General features: G+C 38.7%; 1 protein-coding gene across 8 annotated transcripts in view; it reads left to right on the forward strand.

Moving 5' to 3' along the window:
* Csnk1g3 (casein kinase 1 gamma 3) overlaps positions 1 to 16,518 on the forward strand; it is an 87,936-nt gene extending 71,418 nt beyond the window's left edge. For 4 of the 8 annotated variants that reach the window (XM_029546806.1, XM_021214387.1, XM_021214384.2 and 1 more), the window contains 3 exons: positions 9,229 to 9,335; positions 9,819 to 9,842; positions 14,194 to 16,518. In XM_029546806.1, the coding sequence (XP_029402666.1) occupies positions 9,229 to 9,335; positions 9,819 to 9,842; positions 14,194 to 14,248 (186 nt within the window). In that variant the 3' untranslated portion in view covers positions 14,249 to 16,518. The remainder of the gene's footprint in view (positions 1 to 9,228; positions 9,336 to 9,818; positions 9,843 to 14,193) is intronic. The other 4 variants (XM_029546807.1, XM_029546808.1, XM_021214385.2 and 1 more) reach the window with 1 other exon arrangement.
* Positions 16,519 to 20,009: the final 3,491 nt, after the last annotated feature.

The raw sequence follows: 20,009 nt of genomic DNA on the forward strand, positions 1-20,009 counted from the left end.
TCTGTCCATGAGTATTAGGAAATCCATACATGGATCCTCATGTGTGCATTCATTGTAGCTATTTTACTGAATCAGCCGTGTCCTTTCCCCTCTAATGAGCCTTTTCTTTTAGATTTATTTCTATTTTATGTGCAATGATATTTTGTTTACATGTATGTCTGTGTAAAGGTAGCAGATATTGGAGTTACAGACAGTTTTGAGCTCCTTGGTAGATGCTGGGAATTGAATGTGGATCCTCTGGAAGAGCAATCCAATACTCTTTAATTGCTGAGCCATCTCTCCAACCCCCTGATAAGCTTTTAATAGAAGCTTGAAGGTAGAAACTTGAACTCTATGCCTCTTCTGCATACTGATAACCTAACAGACCAGATATACATGCTACCAATTGATGTTATAGTTCAGAGAACAGTAGATTAGGTTCATATTTTGTGTCCTGGATTACTTATCAGTAAAAAGGAGGATATTAATGATATTTTTCCCTTTTGGTTTTACTTTGAAAATATTTTGCATAAAGACTGAGGTTTTTGAAGGACTAGCTAAGTAGAATCAAGTACTTTTTAAATCAATGAGCAGCTGTATTTTCATTTCCTAAAAGTGAAATATGAAGACATAACCAAGAGAAAACATTGTCAAATTTGATTTTTTTTCCTTTTTATATTTCTTTAGTGAAATATTAGAAATATAGTTATATATTTGATAAACTCTGCTAGAAAATTGAAGAATAGATTAGTATATCCAAAGATGTTATTTTGAGTCTTTTCTTACCTGTGTATGTTTTGGAAAGCCCCTGATGAATTTAGTCTATACATCTCTTTTAGCCCGTAGAATCATTGTAATGAATATGGATGGGAAAGAGACCTACCCATTCATAGTTTTGGCCATTCATTATTCAGAAATATCTAAGTGATTCTTAGGAGCTAGACCTTGTTCTGGGCTCTTAAAATGAAAAGAAAATGGAGAGACAGAATAAACTAGACCAGTGCTAGGAGAACATGTAGGAAAATGTACCTAAAAATGGCTAGACTAATGGCTCAAATTTGCATGTCAAAAGTGCTATGAATACCAAAGAATCAGTGGCAGTTATTAGTCAAAGAAGGCAGTAGGGGAAACAGAAGTGCCCTGTGCATCAAGCTGTTGAAGAGAGAGATGCCCTGAGGACTTGAATTCAGTCCATCTGGGTGTGTGAGAAATGAAACCAAGAAGCATGTGGGTTGTAAACTGTCCTTGTTGTTAAGTTTGAATTTTATTCTGAAGATACTGGGGAACAGAGAGAGGATTCTGGGTTAGAGGACTAGTCATGGTGGTGCATGCTTGTAACCCCAGTAGCCAGAGGCAGAAATGGGATCCTCAGGAAAGCTGACCAGCTGGACTAGCTGGAATCAGTGAGCTCTGGATTCATCAAGAGAACCCTTTTTCAACAAAGAAATTGGAGAGCAATAAAAATCAATACCTGATGTTAACTTCTGGCCTTCATACATATGCAAAACCTCATATACAGTTAAGCACTCTACCCACATGCGCGCACACACACACACACACACACACACACACACACACACACACACACACACGGGTAAACACACGTCCATTGTTTATATCTTTCTCATTTTCCTTGTCTGTTCATGCTGATGTGCATTTGTGATAGTTCCATATGTTGGCTGCTGTGAGTACTTTGCTAAGCATGGATGTTCAGGTGTGTGTAGGATACTGGCCTAGGTGTTTTGGGAAGATACTTAGGGGTAGTACAGTTGGATGATATGGTAATTCTGCTTTTTATTTTTGAAGTTCATCTTGATTTCCACAGCGATTATACTACTTTACTGGCCACTAGAAGGGTATCGGGCTCCTCCTTCCTACTCCCATCCTGTTAGCTATTGCTGTTGAGTTTTTGTTTTCTTTTTCTTTAGGACAGGGTCTTACTGTGTAGATACAGGCTGTCAGCCTCAAACTCCTAGACATCTGCCTGCTTTTGCTTCCCAGAGTGGGGATGAAAGGCGTGTGCTTGCCCCTCGGCTTGGGCTTGCTTATTTATTTGATGCTAGCTGGTCAAATTCAAGTCGGCTTGAAATGTTTTCCCTTTCTTTCCTTGTGCAGCTTTAGGGCTTCAGATTTTACATTAGGGCTTTAGTCCATTTTAATCCAGTGTTTTACAGGAGGGCTGATAGAGACCTTGTCTTCTTCTTCTACATGCAGATACCCAGTCTCCAAGCACCATGTGTTGAACAGGCTGTCTTTACTCTAGTGTATGTTGTGGTTGTAACTGTACCAAGTTTGTGTCTGGACTTTTTATTCTATTCCATTGGTTTGTGTGTCCATTTTTGTGCCAGTATACTGCTGGTTTTATTATTAAGGTTTTATAGTATAGTTTGGCATCTGTACGTCCACCATTACTCTTAATGCTTGTGATTACTGTGGCCAGTTGAGGCCTTTGTGACTTTTAAGGTTGTTTTCTACTTCTGTGGAGAATGTCATTTAAATTTTGGTATGGATTATATTGAATTTGTAATATATTTGGTCAGATAGCTATATTCATATTGTTTCTGTGAATTTATGATTATGGGAATTCTTTCTATTGTCTATATCTTCTTAAATTTCTATTTTTCATTGCCTTTCATTTCTTTGTTTAGTTTTATTATGTGGTACTTGTGCTTTGAAGCTCTTGTGAATGAGGTTTTCCTCTGATCTTTTTTTCAGCAAGTGTGGCATTGGTATGAGAGCTACCACATTCTTGAGTGTGGGTTATGTACCCAGCTACTTTGCTGAAATTGTTTCATAGACATAAAAGCTTTCTACTAGAAGTCTTAAGGTCTTTTGAAGCACAGAACTGTATTGCCAGCAAATGGCGATAATTTCTTCCTTTCCTGTATGGTATGTATTCCTTTTCTTTCTAAAGCTGTATTGATCTAGCCAAAACTTTAAGTACTACACTGACTAGAAGTAGAGCGGACAGTCATCTGTATATCTTTATAGTGTTTGTGATTCCAACGCAGTACAATGGTGCTTGTAGCTTTTATGATATTGAGGCACGGTCCTTCTATTCCTTGGGTTTTTTTTTTTTTTTCCCCCAGAACTTTTGTCATGAGGAGATGCAGAACTTTGTTAAAAGTACTTTATACAGGCTGGTGAGATGGCTCAGTGGGTAAGAGCACCCGACTGCTCTTCCGAAGGTCCGGAGTTCAGGAGTTCAAATCCCAACAACCACATGGTGGCTCATAACCATCCGTAACAAGATCTGATGCCCTCTTCTGGAGTGTCTGAAGACAGCTACAGTGTACTTACATATAATAAATAAATAAATCTTAAAAAAAAAAAAATAAGTACTTTATACATCTAGTGAGATACTCATGCGTTTTTTTTCCCCAAGAATATTTACATATAACATTACATTTATTTATATGTATATAGTAAATCTCTTGTGAATTCTCTGTAATGAAGTACATTTTCTTTAGTGGTTTTCAATTCAGCTTGAGACTTTTTGCATCCCTGTTCATCAGGGAACGTTGGCTGATGCGGTGCTCTTCCTGTTGTTTCCATACTTTTTGCATGGGGTGGTAACTAGAGTACATGGGGACTTGACTTTCAGTTGTTTTTCTTCTTTACCTGTTTCCTTCCCTTAATTACATTATTTTGGCCTTTTTTTTTTTCCTATTCTACAGTCACAGGTAGTACATTTGTGGTCTCTAACTTACCTTAAGTGCGTTTCTGTATCATGTATGTTTTTTAATTTCTTCTGTTTCATCAGCAGCATGTTTTGTTCTTACCAAATGGTTCTGGGGTTAAGTTCAAAATAGGCTGTTCATTAAAAACAAGCTGAAATGCACATAAGAGCTAACCGGCAGTCACAAAACTCACAGGACAGAAACATGGAAAGGCATGGTATATCCAGGAGACCATAAGCTAGTGCGACAGTTGAAATGTCAGGCAAAGAATCCAAAAGTCTGCTTCTGGCGATCCCTAGATGGCCATGTCCTCAGTAAGAGAGTTTATTCAGGACCCAGCAACAAATATCAGCAGTGTAGAAGAGAAAGTGAACCCAAAGGTTATGTTTATACACTCTGGGATGTCTAAATGTTCTAACCAGAGAGGTCTCCATAGTGTATTGTGAGTTGGAGAAGCAGACCTGTACAGCCAGACCAGTCTTCTGTGGTTTGTTTTCTTTTCGAGACATGGTCTCTTTATGTGCCCCTAGCTTCCTGGACCTGCTATATTAACTGGTCTGTCCTCCAGCCTACAGAGAATCGGCTTGCCACTGCCCCTGTGTGCTGTGATAAAAAGCATGCACCACCATACCTGGCAGTTTTTACACCTTTAAAACCTGCCCAACCTTGAATTCTGCTGGAGACTGCAGATGTCAAGCAGTCCAGTGGCACTTGAGGGTTCTCAATCCTGTGACAGTGCACCTTGTGGCAGATACCTGGTTTCAGAGGCTGGCTTGTCAGCTGATGACAAGTTTGGGCTTCTTGGAATTCACAATGATTGTTAAGTGCTAGGTCAAGCGCTTAGTGAGGAAGGTGGGTTACTAACTACCGTGCCCTGTGCTTAGGCTGAGGCTGCCGACTCACTCTCGATGGCTGCCTGCTGTAATTATCTCTTACTTAACGCTTCGGTGGGGTTGGTTCCAGGCTCCTGGACCTGTGATTGCTCCTCATTATCAGGCTCTCAGGGTAATTTAGTCTTAAACACAAGGTTCCCTCTTTTTTTTTTTTTTTCTTCCTTTTTTTCTTTTTTTCCTTTTTGGTTTTTCGAGACAGGGTTTCTTTGTGTAGCCCTGGCTGTCCTGGAACTCACTTTGTAGACCAGGCTGGCCTCGAACTCAGAAATCCACCTGCCTCTGCCTCCCGAGTGCTGGGATTAAAGGCACAAGGTTCCCTCTTAAGTTGCTACCTTGCCACAGCACTCGGAGGCATGGGTAATGGTAGAAGGACCTCTTCTACACTGGTGACTTGTTACAGCAGAGGAGTCACTATCTAAATACAGCTATGAACTATTTTCAGGGTGTGTCTAAACTGTGCTGGTTCTTTGGGTAGGATTGCTTATCTCTTTTCACCAAGGATTCCTTGCTTAACTTTAGATGGCTCTTCTGTGCACGCAGAAGTGGTGTCCTTCCTCCCCCAGACTATGCAGGAGCTTTATTATTATTATTATTATTATTATTATTAATTTTTAAATTAAATTCATGTTTTTCTACTGTGTCTTTTTGGAATGGAATCTAAACTTTGTTTTCTTGACTCTTCTTTAGGGTGTCATAAAGAAGCAGTTTTAGTCTGTCATTTTACCCTGGAAGCTTCAAGATCACTTTGATAAAGACTTGATTAAGGGGAGAGGAGTATGAGTCAGAGTCTATAAAGTCTGTGCCCGAAGCTGGGTGTGTTAGCTCATACCTGTAATCACAACACTTAGGAGGCAACGGGAGGATTGCTCCCAACTTCAAGGCTCACAGTCTGGGTTACAAGTGTCTTTAAAAAACATTCCGTAGCTGAGTTGCATGGATGAGTACTAGAGATGAGAGGAAGTAGAGTTTGACTGGATCTGGGGGCCGGAAAGGGAAGAACGCCGTTGCTACCCCCATCTGCTGTGCTTGTCCTTGGTTGATCAGCTCTCTGAAACTTGAAATGTACCCGCCCTAACAGGGAATAGTGACACAATCCCATTGTACTTGAAATGTACCCGCCCTAACAGGGAATAGTGACACAATCCCATTGTTGCTGTGCTTTCATTGCTGCAGCTTCATTCAGTTCACCACCATTAAAAATAGACTCTATGATCGTTGGCAACTGTAAGCAAAAGGAAGAAGGGAAATGTTAAAGAAACTAGTGTGCCGAATGACTGCTTTATAGTTGGAAAGCTTTTTATTTGAACCTTAGGAATGATGTTGTTTTGAGATCCTGGGCCAAGACAGTCATAAAATCATAAATCATGCAAAAGATAAGTGCAGCCAGGTACTACTAAGGAAAATGAAAAGACTAATATAAACTGCTGTAATAAGTTGTTTGATTTATTTGCATGTATAGTATCAGATTCAAATATAGATAATACTGACACTAAAAAATGATGTAAACAGGAGTATCTTGCAGCGTCAGCGAATATGCATGGTTCAGTGTGAGAAGAGTAATTTTCACTTTGTTGAGAGTTTCCATTGTGCTAGTTGTATATAAGCCTTTACTAAAAACATTTCTAAAATAAGCCTCAGTTTTCTGTATCAAATCTTTAATAATGCACAGTTAATAATGAGGAACAAAATTGAGTGACTATTATAACCCCATCTCCGCTGCATAGTTTTCTGGGGTGCTGACCTCTTCAGAAGAGCATTTGTGGAAGGATGTAGTACTTTTTTCTATTATGTAAATATTTCTACACGCATTAGTTTAGGAAGTTTCCTGGTGAGTCTCACTGGTATGAATCAGTGTGATTCGTTTATTGTAATCTCCTGTTTTAATAACAAATTTTCAAAAACCTCTCAAAGATTTGAATGCTCAGAGAAAATATGATCCATTTAATGACTTTATTAGTGAAAGTTAACTTGAAAATCTTCCTTATCTTGGTTGAAAGACAGTGAAAACTAGTTATGGCAAACCATACCTGTGGTCCACAGACTGCCATTTTATTGTGGGTTATCTTTTAGCATGAAAACTATCAATTATGCTCTAGTTACAGTTTTTAAAGTATGTAGTAATTTATCATTTACTGGCTCAAGTTCTATAAACTAAAAATATTTTAACTGTATCTCATGTATCAGTGTAGTTTTTAATGAGTGTCTTAGAGAAAGAGTTTATATATGTTTGTGTGCGTGTTTTAGTATTTCTGTATTTATCGGTTAGATGTCTATCTGATACTGTGAACCTGTGATGTTATAAGTAGCTTTATAATTTTTTTTTATATTTGGAAAGTATGAATTTGGTTTTGAAAACCATTGCCTATGAGCTGGGCATAGAGATGCCAGCTCTTGGGAGGCAGAGAGAGCCTGGACTATGTGGCCGCCTCTTTTTCCCACCTTCACCACAGACACTCTGACCAAGGTGCTGCTGCTTTGGGACCCAATCTGTCTTATCTGACTGGGCAGTTTGCTTCGGAAGTAGCTTGTGGGCTCTCGCCTCCTGCTGTCCCGTTGAAACTTTGTAGAAAAAAATATAGTCAGTGTAATTCCTTAAAATACTATGATAGGGTTCTGTTTTTTGTCCCAAAGTTAGAATGGCAACACAAATGTCTTTAAACATAATAACAGTAAACAATAAGACATCTGATTATATTCTGAAATGCCAAACTTCAGATTATCTGTCATTTTTATAAACTTTGCTGAAAAGAAGTCAGCCTGAAGAACCCTGATATTTCAGTCTTCCAGTTCAGTTATAATTCTAGAAATGCCAGCTGAATAGACCCAATCTTTAGAATTTGACTTGTGAAATTAAAAAAAATAAATGTATTTGCTTAGTTGATTGACTTGGGCTTGTCTATAACATTGTGCCTTCCTTTCTGCCCTGTAAAGTTCCTCTACAAAAGGCTGGCTGATAGTGGTGATGGCCCCACCTCTTCATCTGTGGCTTTATGTACTGAGCTCCTTTCCAGCCCGATAGTTAAATAGACAATACCCTTTTCCATTTCATAGTCCAGGACACAGTGATTTAGCAAGATCAGGTGTCTCTCGCATGCTTGTACAGTTCACAGTGCTGTAGCTAGCTTTTGGTATAGCTCCATCATAATATAGAGTGATCAGCTGGTGCCAACAGAGACAGAAGTTGTGTAGGAAAATCAGGAATGAGGTACGCCTACAGAATATAGGTGGTTTTTTTTTTTCCCCTCTCAGATTTATCAAGGAAATTCTCAGATTTAAATAAACACAGAGAAGATGGAATTATGATAAGGAGTAAATGAATGGAAGAAGCTTAGGGCTAAGGAGAGGGTGGGATGTATCTTTTCAAGTTTAGAATTACAAGGAAAGAAGAAATAAAGGTGATTAAATGAATTTGCAGGACCTTCAATACTTTAGAAATTTTTTTTTTTATCTTAAAAGTCTTAAATTTTCATTCGTTAATGGCAATATTTATTTACTCTGACAAATAAGTACCTGTTCTGCATCAGGTATATCAGAGAGCAGGAGATGAGATTCCTGCTCTTATGAGACAGTTTGAATGGAGGCAGAATAATAAGAACACAGTAGATAATCAGGAAGTAAAAACATCAAGACAGAAACAAAAATGCACCAAGAAGTAAGTAGTCATTGTATGCCTTTAGTCCAGCACTTAGAAAAGAGGCAGGCAGATATCTGTGAGTCAAGTTCCAGGAAAGCCAGGGCCACACAGGGCTATCATGTCTCAAAAATAAAAACAAATAAATAAATAATAGTCAACACAAATAACTTATACAGAGAATCAAAAATAAAGTATAACATGAAGACTTTTTCTGCATGGAAGTTTTAGATGAATGGTAGAAAAAGCCTGTTACAGACACTCTCTAGGAATCTAAGCAGACAGCCCCTAAGTAAAAGAGCAGTCCTAGCCAGTGGCAGTGGGTAATGCCAAGGCCGAAGCTCGGTCTGTTAGAAGCTGGCGAGCTCAGGGTGATAATGAGAGACCAGTGAGCCAGGCAGACAGTAAGTCATGTGGGATGAGGGATACAGCTTTTTATTCTCAGTTAAGTGAGAGGCCAGGAGTTGGACTTTTCAGAATTATCATAGCCAGGTTTATCCTTCAAAAGGACCACTCTGGTTGCTGGGTGGATAATGGATTTACTTGCAGCACCAGTCAAAGCTAATACTAGCTGACAGGATTGTGCTCTTCAGAGAGGTCATGCTGTTTTGTACTGGAGTCAGAGTAGTGATAGATAATGAGAACTGATTAGATAGGGGGTGTATTTTGGGGAATATCTCATAGGACTTCATCACAGATTGAATGTGGGGTCTAAGCAGCTAGCTGAATGGATGGTACTGTTGTTTCTCAAAGTGGACAGTGTGAGGTAGAAGTTTCAGAGCTTATAGATTGGAGGAGGGAAGTAAGTCATGTGTAAAGAGAAACTGATGGAAACCTTGGGGTAGGAGTTACTTTTAGAAAGCAGCAGAAAATAGAAGTTATAAGATGGAAAGGAAGATAAGCACATGTCAAATGGCTTTGATCTACTAATTGTTTTATGTTCCTCATATTAACTTTATTACTTAAATGCCTTAATCTTTACTAAGTATATATGATTATGTATTATATATGTGATATATAAATATTCTTTCCCTTTATTAACCAGGTTGTGAGTTCTACAAACGGAGAGCTAAACACGGATGACCCCACGGCAGGACGGTCGAACGCACCCATTACAGCCCCTACAGAAGTGGAGGTGATGGATGAAACAAAGTACGTTGTCTGCTTGCTTATTCTCGTTCATAACTTTACACGTTTCAACTTTATAGTTCCATACAACCCCCCCCCCCCCGTAGGGAATAGAGCACACAAAAGAAGTGATATAATTATCTTAAAGACTATTTAAAGTAGTACTAATTTAGTAAACACATTCTTAATAAAAAAAATAGTTATTTAGAAACTGTGCTCAAATTTTAATTTAAAATTAATAGAATACTTTCAGCTTTTGATATTTAGGAACATTCCATGGCTACCACCGCTGTATTATTACTTTTCTATAAGTGTAAGTACTTGGTATCATAGGATGCTGCATGTTTAACATTACTGTAAGATCAATGTTAAGAGGCAGACTATAGCAGCACTGCTGGAAAAGCAGTGCATGAACAACAGTGTGATCATCTAACTGTGGGCTGTTTGTGATGATTTCTCTCTCTCCCTCTCTCCCTTTTTCTTTTCTTTTTGTTTTTCTGTGTATAGCTGCCAGAAAGTATTGAATATGTGGTGAGTTCTCAAGTGTCAGCAGGCAGAAATAGCTCCATTGACTATAATTTCAAGATTTAACACCATTTAATACAAACAAACAAAAAATCTTTACTTAGAAATTGCAATTGGTAAAACAAAATTATTTGATAACAATAACGTTAGCCCTTGAAAAGCAAGAAATAATTGTTGAGGAGCTGTTTTGCCTGCTGCGGCTTTTTTTGTTCTAAGTGACATAGTTTTGGGGCACTCCTTAACTGCATAGATGGTATGCCAGCCTGCTTATGCCTGCGCATTTGTTCTGTAGCATGGGAGTTTTTATTTGTTATTTCTTAAATAGAAAGCTGAGTTTTTGAGTTAAACTTTATATTTTTCTGTTTTCAACCTTTGAATACATATTCTTTCCCCTACAGTATCACTAAAGTCTTATTTCATTTACTAACCAGTACATTAAAATTCCTCTAATAGTTCTTAGTAATATTCTTCCTGGGAGAAATGATAGTAAATTTTATTTATTTTCTGGTCTTTGCCTTCAGGTGGAATTCTGTGTTTAGATTTCCAGACAGATTTTGAGTAAGTTCTGCAGTGAACTAAAGCCTTAGAGGAGTCAGTTTTAAAGCCCGCCAGTCATCTTAACATCCTTAAACTCTCATTCTCCAGCTGAAAACTGAGAAACTGCTGTGGATAGTTCTCTTACCAAGCAGTGACCCATTTCAGAATTGATTGGTGATGTGACCAAATTTAGTATATTTCAAGACATAATTAGTCAGCTATTTACTTGTTATGAAATAAAAAATTGAACTACAGTGGCTTATGCTTGTGAGTCTTAGATACAGTGCTAAGACAGTTATTGTCTCGGGTGGCAGCAGCAAGTGAGAAGCACATGCTGTTGTGAGTGTTCGCTGTGCCTTCCGCTCCTCTGCGGGCTGCTTTGTTAGGCTTGTTTCTTTTCCTAAAATGCTGCGAATAATGCCCATGTCATAGGGCAGTGAGAGAGGGAGTGACTGGTAAGGCTCAGGTTTGTCTGTCACATGCACGGACTCCAGCTATTACCACGCCTCTTTGTGCTTCATCACTGGCTGCCATTTGCGCTCTTCACAAGAGAAGGCTTCTTCCTGCACTGTTCCACGGCATTGTTAAACCTGCGGGCCAGGTTCGCATCCTCCTATACACTGACTTTTGATCCAGTCTATCCATTCTTGTAGTTGCATTAGTAGATTATAGTAGATGGTGAAGCTTTCACTCGGTAATGAACAGGGTCACTTCCTGATCGAGTAATCAGAGAATGCTTCATAGAGGTGACTTAGTTGTGATGTCTGTGGGTGTGTGCTCAGATAGCCTGGCTTTTCTCTCCAGAGGCTTGGAGGACAAGAATGAAGAATGCAGTGGAGGATTGTGTCACCTCCTTTTTTCCCAATCACATTTAAACCTGACACTATATCTTACTGCTGTCTTGTTAATCTGCCTATCAGTTTCTTTATACAACTCTTGCCTAGCTGAGCTATCAAAAGATACGAAATTTCACATGAGGTATTAATTTTAAGGTAAGATACTTATTGGTCAAGATAAGTTGTCATAACAGACATTTTTTTTCCGTGCTGGGGAGACTGAGACTAGCTTCTGAAGTCCTGTTTGGGTGGCCCAGGCTGGATGCAGGAATAGGCCGCAGCAACGGTGGTGCTGGAGAATCACTGGAGAAGGGATAGGGAAGAACTTCAGATCCACTCCGCAAAGCATGCTTCAGTTTGATTGAGAGAAGGGAGTGTTTAATACAGGGCCAGGAAAACAAAACAAAGCGCTTCTTGGTGACAGGGCAGTGGGTGAGGTGAATCGGAGGTGTGATGTGAACAGCAGAGCAGAGGTTCACTGCGATCTTAAGATGAATTCCCATGGCACAGGCTGTTCATTTCCATTTGTTCACACTGGTGCAGTATTCACACGGCCTCACTCTCTAGTTCTCACTGTCTCACTTTTAGTTCTGAAAGCTAAACTCTTCCCATTTGGTAAATAACTATCCTAACATAAGTATTGTTGGATACAAATACTACACCAACTCTCTTAACCTTGATATCCAGACTCAGCATTTAATGAATGTGTTCCAGCTCAGTTTTCTCCAGAAAGGCCTCATAGTAACTACTGAAATATTCACTTTGTAGCCTCTGGTAGAGTTTGTGCCTCGTGGTAAGCACTCCAGATTTAGAATACACATATAATTTTAACTAGAACCTACTGTAGCATTTAGTTGTGTGAATGATGTAAACCCTTCAGTGTATACTGAACAAGTGGCAGCGTTGTGCTCCCTTGATGGGCTAGTTCTGTGTGCTAGCCATTACACAGCTTAGTTCTAGTGTGAGGGAGGCACTAAGGGAAACAGAATCATTTAAAAATAATGGGAAGTGCACAAAAAAAGGCGGTGTCATGAGAGTGGCACTGCCAGATTGGGTACTTAGAGACAAGATAAGAAGATGACAATTTTGTAATCATCAGGACCATAAACCAGCTGGTTTTGAAGTGACTCTGATCTTTAAAACTAGCATTTCAGTTTACTCTTTGCTGGCAGATGCATTTATAGAACATGCATCAATGCTGCCCTCTGGTGGTAGTTGCCTTAATAGTATGCCATCCTATTTAGTGGGATTTATTCTAAAAGTTATGTGCTTAAAATTGTTTTTGAACTTAAAGGATTTGTGCTCTTAGAATTCATCTTAAATCTGTATTTAGTTTCAAGTAATGCTTGGACATAATTCACTTATTCAAGAAAGGTTATTTAACCAATGAGAAGAACTTCGCTTTCATAAATAAAAGTAAACTCAAAGAATGCAGTGTGAATACAACAACAGCATGGGCAAGCTGGCAACTCAGAGCCTGTGTGTCAAGACCGGTGCTGATTGCATTTGCCATTGGAAAGGCTTACATAGTTTAAAAAAACCTCTTTATTAGAAAGATTCTAAAGGAATGTACTTTGGAGCTTGAAGTGACAAATGATAATAGATAGGAACATTTAATACCATGAGCAGGAACTTTATATTAAACAACACCGAAGTTTCCCTGGAATATCACTAGATTCTTAAATTTAATATTATAAAAATTTTGTCTATTTCTTTTAAGTAACTTTTTTTCATTTTAGCTTTTACCCTGTGGGTGTTGTCTAGTAATTGAAAGATTTACTTTAATAATTTTTTATCCCCCTCCAGTTGAGACAGGGTGTCATGTATTCGAGGCTGAACCTAAGCTCTACATTGGAGGGTGGCCTTGAACCCCCTCATTCTTCTGTGTCTCCTGGCCAGTTACAGTGGCCCTGAGGACTGAGTCAGGCTCTGCCCACCGAGCAGGGTTCCGTTTGCCTTTCTCATTCTGAAATTTCATATATCTGAAATATGAGAAAGGATTAGGTTCATGTAATTGAAAGTAAATGCAGCTGTTTTGTTGGATGGCAGTAGCTCTGATTTAGGTCCGTGACTATTTCATCATACACACAGACACATATATTCTCCCACGTATTGCGGTTACCCCAGAAAGATAAAGTTTGTATATAGATGTTTGTAACCTACGAAAAAAGATAAGTACTAAATATATAGTGTTTGAATTGTTTTTTTTTTTAAAAAAAAACTATATATTTAAAATAAGCCTTGAAAACAGTTTTTGAGTTATAACATGGACATGTTGGCTCTGTGATTTTAAATGTTAAGTATAAAATTAGTTTGATCAAAATTAAATAACTTACAGTAGCCTTTGACTCTTAAAATGATAAAGAAAAAAATAAACGTAAAGGCAAATGGGTCTGGAGTTCATATCATCCTCAGCTACATAGTGAGTCTGAGGCCGCTTGCACCATTAGAGTCTGTCCCCAAAAAACGGAAAGTCTTTGTCTTGTACTTACTCTACTCTCTGTTTCATAAATATGGTAGGATATTTGATTGATGCTGGTTGAGGTTGATTGATGCTGTTTTTTTTTGTTGTGTTTTAAATCTAAACTGATTTGTACTAAAACAAAATCCCTAGTAATAAGGTCATTATTGCTCCTGTAACAGTGGCTTTAGGAGTCAAAACTCTCAGAAAGAAAGGGAGAAACTATACAGATGAGCTTTATAAAAGCATGGCCCCAAGACTGGTGTCTTGAGTAAAGGGAGTCGGAGCACTGTAGTGTCTCGGTACTTAGAGCAGTCTTGGGTGTCCTGCTGTCCACAGAAGGCATGCAGACAGGACACAGCCAGAAGTGCCGTCGGCTCACTAATACCATGCTTGGCTGCCGTGTTCTCTCATCTGTCCTGCACGAGCCTGTCGCTTTCTCTGCCCTCTCAGTTACTGTGATAAGTTCAACCTAGAGTAGCTTTAGTGTTTTATAATAATGGAGTGTTGTCTTTATCTATAGGTGCTGCTGTTTCTTCAAACGAAGGAAAAGGAAAACCATACAGCGTCACAAATGACTGGACACAGGCAGATCCTGGGGAGTTACTTACATGTTCATATGCTGTCTCGTGATTAAAATCATCTCTATAGTGACCACATATATTTTCAAGGACTCACTCTTGAAACAAAAATGTCATACTTTCATATTTCATTTTGTGATTGTCTTACATTCATTCCCCTCACCCCTAATTTAACTTTATGGAAGCTTTAAAATTTTGTCAAAACGTGAGTGCTTTGCCCATCATTGAATCAAATGGACCAATGAAGTGGTATTGATAAACACAGTTCCATAGGACATTTTTCAGAGGCTCTTCTGTTCTAGAAAACAATACAGGTGTTCAAATGTCAATTAATTGCACCCAATTTGATTTCTTTATGTCTTCTATAAAAGCATAATCAAGCAGGGATTTTCTTCCCACTGGATAGTGCAGCAGAGAAAACAGTTGCCCAAATATTAAAAACAGCTTTCTTGAACAGTTCCTGTTTTGTGGCATCTGCATTGATTTCAGTATGACTGATGGTACTGTTAATCGTGAATCATATTGACATTCTCTCTGTGAAATCATGGTACAGTCACTGCCCAGAGGTACTGAGGAAAATGTACTATGGGATTGGCAAACGGTGGCGGTAAATGAATCAGCAGTGTTGGCAATGTGAGCTCGGCTTCTGTGGCGTGACTGTGTGAAGTGCAGCTGCAGAAGAAGCAGAAACGCCAGGAAGGTTTGTTTAATGTCACTCTCTGCTTCCAGATGATAATAGAGGGCAAGAGATGAGTCCTGGAGAAGTAATGTACAGTTTAAAAGCGCACTAAGGAAAGGGTGACAGTGGGAAACCTGTCTCGGTGTGTAAGGCTGAAGCCCCTAAGAGCCTACTGCCCAGTGGCCACATTCTCTCGGAAGCAGAAGCCTGAGGCCGTGCTGTAGAGTGGTGGCTGCCTGTGATGCCGTTCTTCAGACACAGAAAAGAGTCTTACTCCCAGCAGTAAGCCCCGGGTCACTCTGGCCCTCTGTGCGCATCAGTCTCGTGTGTTCAGACTTGCTAGTTCTCTGACATTTCCTGTCCTGAGCATAATAATGTGGCTGATTGGAGAATGTTCCGGAGAGGGTGGGCCGGGTGCTTTGCCTCCGTAGCTTTCACAGTGCCTGCATATGCACAGCGTAACAGTTCTGTTATGAGCCAAGTCCATCCCACTTTGCAAGTGTACTCTGTTTTACGCCATGAGGACACAGGCATACTTTGTGTCATCCTGTCAGCCGGGTGGTGGAGAGTTAAAAAGGCTGGCCAGACAGATGCTGTTGATCATATCACACATTCGTCTCCTACTTAGGAAACTGTCACTCCTTCCCTGCACTCTCCTGTCTGTCTTAAGTGTGAGCCTTCAGGTATGCTTATTTATTTTTTTTGTCTCAAGGTAACATTTAAAATATGTATTAAAGGAAATGAATCCACATTTTTTACTTCATTATTGAATTTACAGGTATTTAATTGTATTTTGTAATTTATTTTTCTTATTAGCCAAAAGTTCAATGTGTTGCTTTTGATAAATTGGGCGCCCACATGAACATCCCAGATCAGGACATTATCTTTTTTCTTGATTTTGAAGACCTACACTCAACTGAGAAAACATTTGCTGTATAATTTGATCAACAGTTTCCATTCTCTTTGTATACTGTCATGATACCTAAACTGCAGGAGTTAAATACTGAGTTTTTTTATTTTGTTTGCTCTGAGCAAGGTAGATGGATATTTTGGCCATTTATAATGTGAAACCACTTCTTTACAGTATTTGACCAAATTTGTGTGTCTATGATATTTGTAAATACATGCGATATCTGTATTTCTTATCATAAACCTATTTAGTTTTATTCTCAGTAGGGTTTTTTGGACTGTACAGTGTTTATATGATCTGAACTCCTTATACATAAGAAGGTGTGTATATTAATCCAATTATGGACTTAAATATTTTAAAAGTATGAATACCCTTATTTGCTGCAAAGGCCAGTGTATAGACATTTGCTTTTTAGCAATATTTTTAAGTGCTCCGTTTTCGTGCTGGAGAAGAAGCCTTTGGCGCACAGACTGGTCAGTAATAGGTGATGCAGGTATGTTCAGGTTAAGCCAACAATGTTTTGCATTTCTGTGCTTCTTTTCTGTCAACACTAATGAAATCAACATTGCCTGAATGTCTGAATACTGAAACACAGCCCTGTTTAAAAGTATGTAACTGAAAAAAAAAAAAAAAGAAATAAATAAAGGTAGTTTTTTTAAACTTGCTCTTTCCCCTTTCTCTAACCACGAGTGAACTAATGGTTTTCAGTGCTGCACAGAGCTTTAAAAATTAACTTGTATTGGTTTACTACTACTCTAAGAGGCAGAGCAGAAGGAAGTTGCTTTTGTAAGCTGTGTCTGTCTCTGTTCTATGGGAGCACAATTGTAAGGAGCACATCACAGGAAGGAGCTAAGCTTGCTTTGTTTTCATTTTTAAATTTTTGGAGTTACTTTAATAGAGCAATTAGTTAAAGCTGTCCTCTAACAACTTAAGGGAATAAACAGTGATTTCATTTCTGTTTTGAAATTGAAGTCATGCTATTTATGAAAGTTGAGTTAATTAATTTTAAGTGAATAAAGTCATTTCAGATGAGGAACATAAATATATTTGCACCAGTAATTTGACTTCTCATTATGGTAGGTCCTTTCAGCATTTTACCAAGCAGTGTTAATGGAGCCTTGTTTACGGAAGGACACTGTAGGCAGGATGAGGCAAGCAGAACCATTTAGTCTGTGACTAGTATGTGCATTGAGCACCAGAGACTTCGAAACGGCATGGAAGAATGGACTAGGCAGAAGACTAAGCAGGTAAGAGTGTTTTCTAGACAAGTGTGAGGGCATAAGTTCAAATCCCAGAAACCTCTGTAAAAAGCCAGGTAATTATGCATGCACCTTTTACTCCAGCATTGTGCCCTGCGGTAGCTGGAGGATCACTCGGGCAGGTGTGCTGGCTGCCAGTCAAGCTCCAGGTTCAGTGGGAGATGTTGCCTCAGATGGGTGTGGAAAGTGATACACGTCCTTCTCTGGGTTCTGTGTAGATCTTAAAGTTTCTGTTGCTACAAGGAAACTCGGCAACTTGTGGAGGATAATCAATATGGTTTATTTGGCTTAATACTTCCATAGGACCTGAGGCAGAGGCCATGGAGGAGAGCTGCTTATTGGCTCCCTGTGGTTTGTTCAGCCCGCTTTCTTATAAACCCCAGGACCACCAGCCCAGGGATGGTCTACCCATAGGGCCCAGGACCACAATGGGCAGTGCCTTCCCCCATCAATCACTAAGATGATGCCTTCTAGGCTTGTCTACAACCAGATCTTATGGAGGCATTTTCTTAATTGAGGTCCCCTCTCCACACCCCCATCAGAAGACTTTATTATGTGCCAAGTTAACATGAAACTCTCCAGCACAGTGTGTATATAATAACACACAACACATACACACAGGACCAGGAGAATGATCTGATGATGACACATAATCAGCAGGTTTTATCTAGAGAAAGCAGTGTGATTTTAGAGTGAGTTTTAGTGTCGACTGTATTTACATTAGTAAGAAACTTCTCAACGGCAAACAACCCAAATGAAGCACCGAGAAGTGGTATTTCACATATTTGTAAAACCCAGTGCTAAAGCCAGCTTCCCGTCAGCCAGCATCTGTCTTTCCCTTGTGTCATCTCATGGTTCTACTTTGCTCTTCCTGATTTTACTTTCAGTGTGAGGGTCAAGTGGCTGTTCAGCAACATGAGACCTTGATGGTGCATTCTTGGTAACCAAGTAAAAAGAGCAATCTCTCAGCAGGTCCAGCAAGTTTCAGTTTTTGTGAAATGGAACAAAGAACTGTGGCCAAAAAGCTCTTCATGGCTGGGTCTGAGTCATGGACCCATGTTTAAAGAACACTGGAGAAATGGCACATAAAAGGACATTAAGATATTTAACAATGGTCAGTTCTAATGCTTGTTTTTAAAAAGGAAACCCAAACCAACATCAACACAAAATACTACATGCGTGCGCGCGCATGCGCGCGCGCGCACACACACACACACACACACACACACACTGTGTTTAAGTGTAGATTTAAAAATGGTAAGAATGGATGCTGTAGATATGTTAGGAGTGCTTAAAAATAGGTTACAAGAGAAATCCTGATGATTTGGGCTAGGGTGCTTACCAGCAGGGAAAAGATTTTTTTATATATATATTTTTTTCCTTGATCAGGATTTTATTTGTTAAACCTCAAAAAGCAGAATTCAGAAATGGCCACCCACTACTAGGACATTGAAAAGAAAGATACTTAACAAATAGTTTCATTATTTAAATTTCAGCACACAGTAATGAAAGTGTAAAAATCACATGTAATTAGCCTCATGTATCTCACTTGGACAATTTGAAAGGTAGTGACATATTTTGTTTAGACATGAACATCAGAGGGGAAAAGATGAGAAAGTCCCCAAGTTTGGTATAGGATATGGTAAATTGGAGGTTTATTTAATATATTCAGTGAAATGCATATTAAAAAGTACAGGATGTGAGTCTAAAACTCAGATATAATGTAAAAGTTATCTTCATGAAGATGGTTATTGAAGGCATGATATAATGAGATCACCTGATTTAGAAAAAAAAAAAGCAAGCTAGATTAGGGTCTCCTATGAAACATTTATAGCCCAGTAAATAATGTAACATTCAACACTTTAAGCATTCTTAGTTTTCATGTGACATTTTTTGGGCAGGACTCAAGTGGCTTGCATATGTATCTCTGTTGTCATATTTAGACAAGACATTTGGAATTCGAAAATATTTGTTAGGTTTTGAAGGGGAGTAACTAGAGAACTGTGTAGTTTGGGGAAGAGAATGATAAGCTGCGCATACGAAGGCTGCGGACTTGTTCGTATCTAACCTGCCAGTCAGCCTCCAGGGCCCAGGGTTTGCTTTATGTTGTTTTGTCTTGGGTTTTTTAATATATGCTTTTAGTTTTGGTTATGGTGTGTCAGTAGTTTATCAAAAACACTAACCTTTGAACTTGTATTACTTATTTTACTTAGTAACATATTTGAAACATATTGTTGAATTCTTTAGTATTTTGTTAGAAATTTTGTACCTCAGTGATGAAACTGTAGTGCCTATATACAAGGGGCATGGCAGATTTCCTAGCCCGCTCTTATTAGATGTGAAAAAAACTCATGGGTTATATCAACAACAACAACAACAACAAAAAAACAAAACAAAAAAACTCATGGGTTAAACATGGAGAGGAAAGATGCTGTAGCCATTAGGAAAGTTAGTAACTAGTGAGTGGTGAAATACAGATGTCTACCTGCAACCTGAGGAAAAATGTACAGCATAAAAACACAGTTTTTCAACAGCATTATCTTCAGAATTTTAAATATACAACTTCAGATGTTGCTAACATAGTGCATGATTGTATTTGACAAATGTTTGACTTCAGATAAAAAGGAAGTCTCAAGTACCTATCTAGTTTGCTGTGGTTCAGCCTTTCAGGACTTTGGTGATGAGTTAGGAGTTAAAAGCTGATTTTCCTAAGTATAAGTGAGCATGATTATAGCTAGAGTTTTGTTAGTGTTGAAAATAGATAACCAGTTTGTCTCTGCCTAGCTTTTTATCAGATCCACAAGTTAATAAATTATCTTTTTTTTTTATAAGAATATATAGATCATAACCAAAGAAAAGGACCTAAAATACCATTAGGATGTGAAAACATTTTTTCTTTTTGTTTTGAGC

Source organism: Mus pahari, chromosome 15, assembly GCF_900095145.1.
Source record: "Mus pahari chromosome 15, PAHARI_EIJ_v1.1, whole genome shotgun sequence".
Classification (NCBI taxonomy): domain Eukaryota; kingdom Metazoa; phylum Chordata; class Mammalia; order Rodentia; family Muridae; genus Mus; species Mus pahari.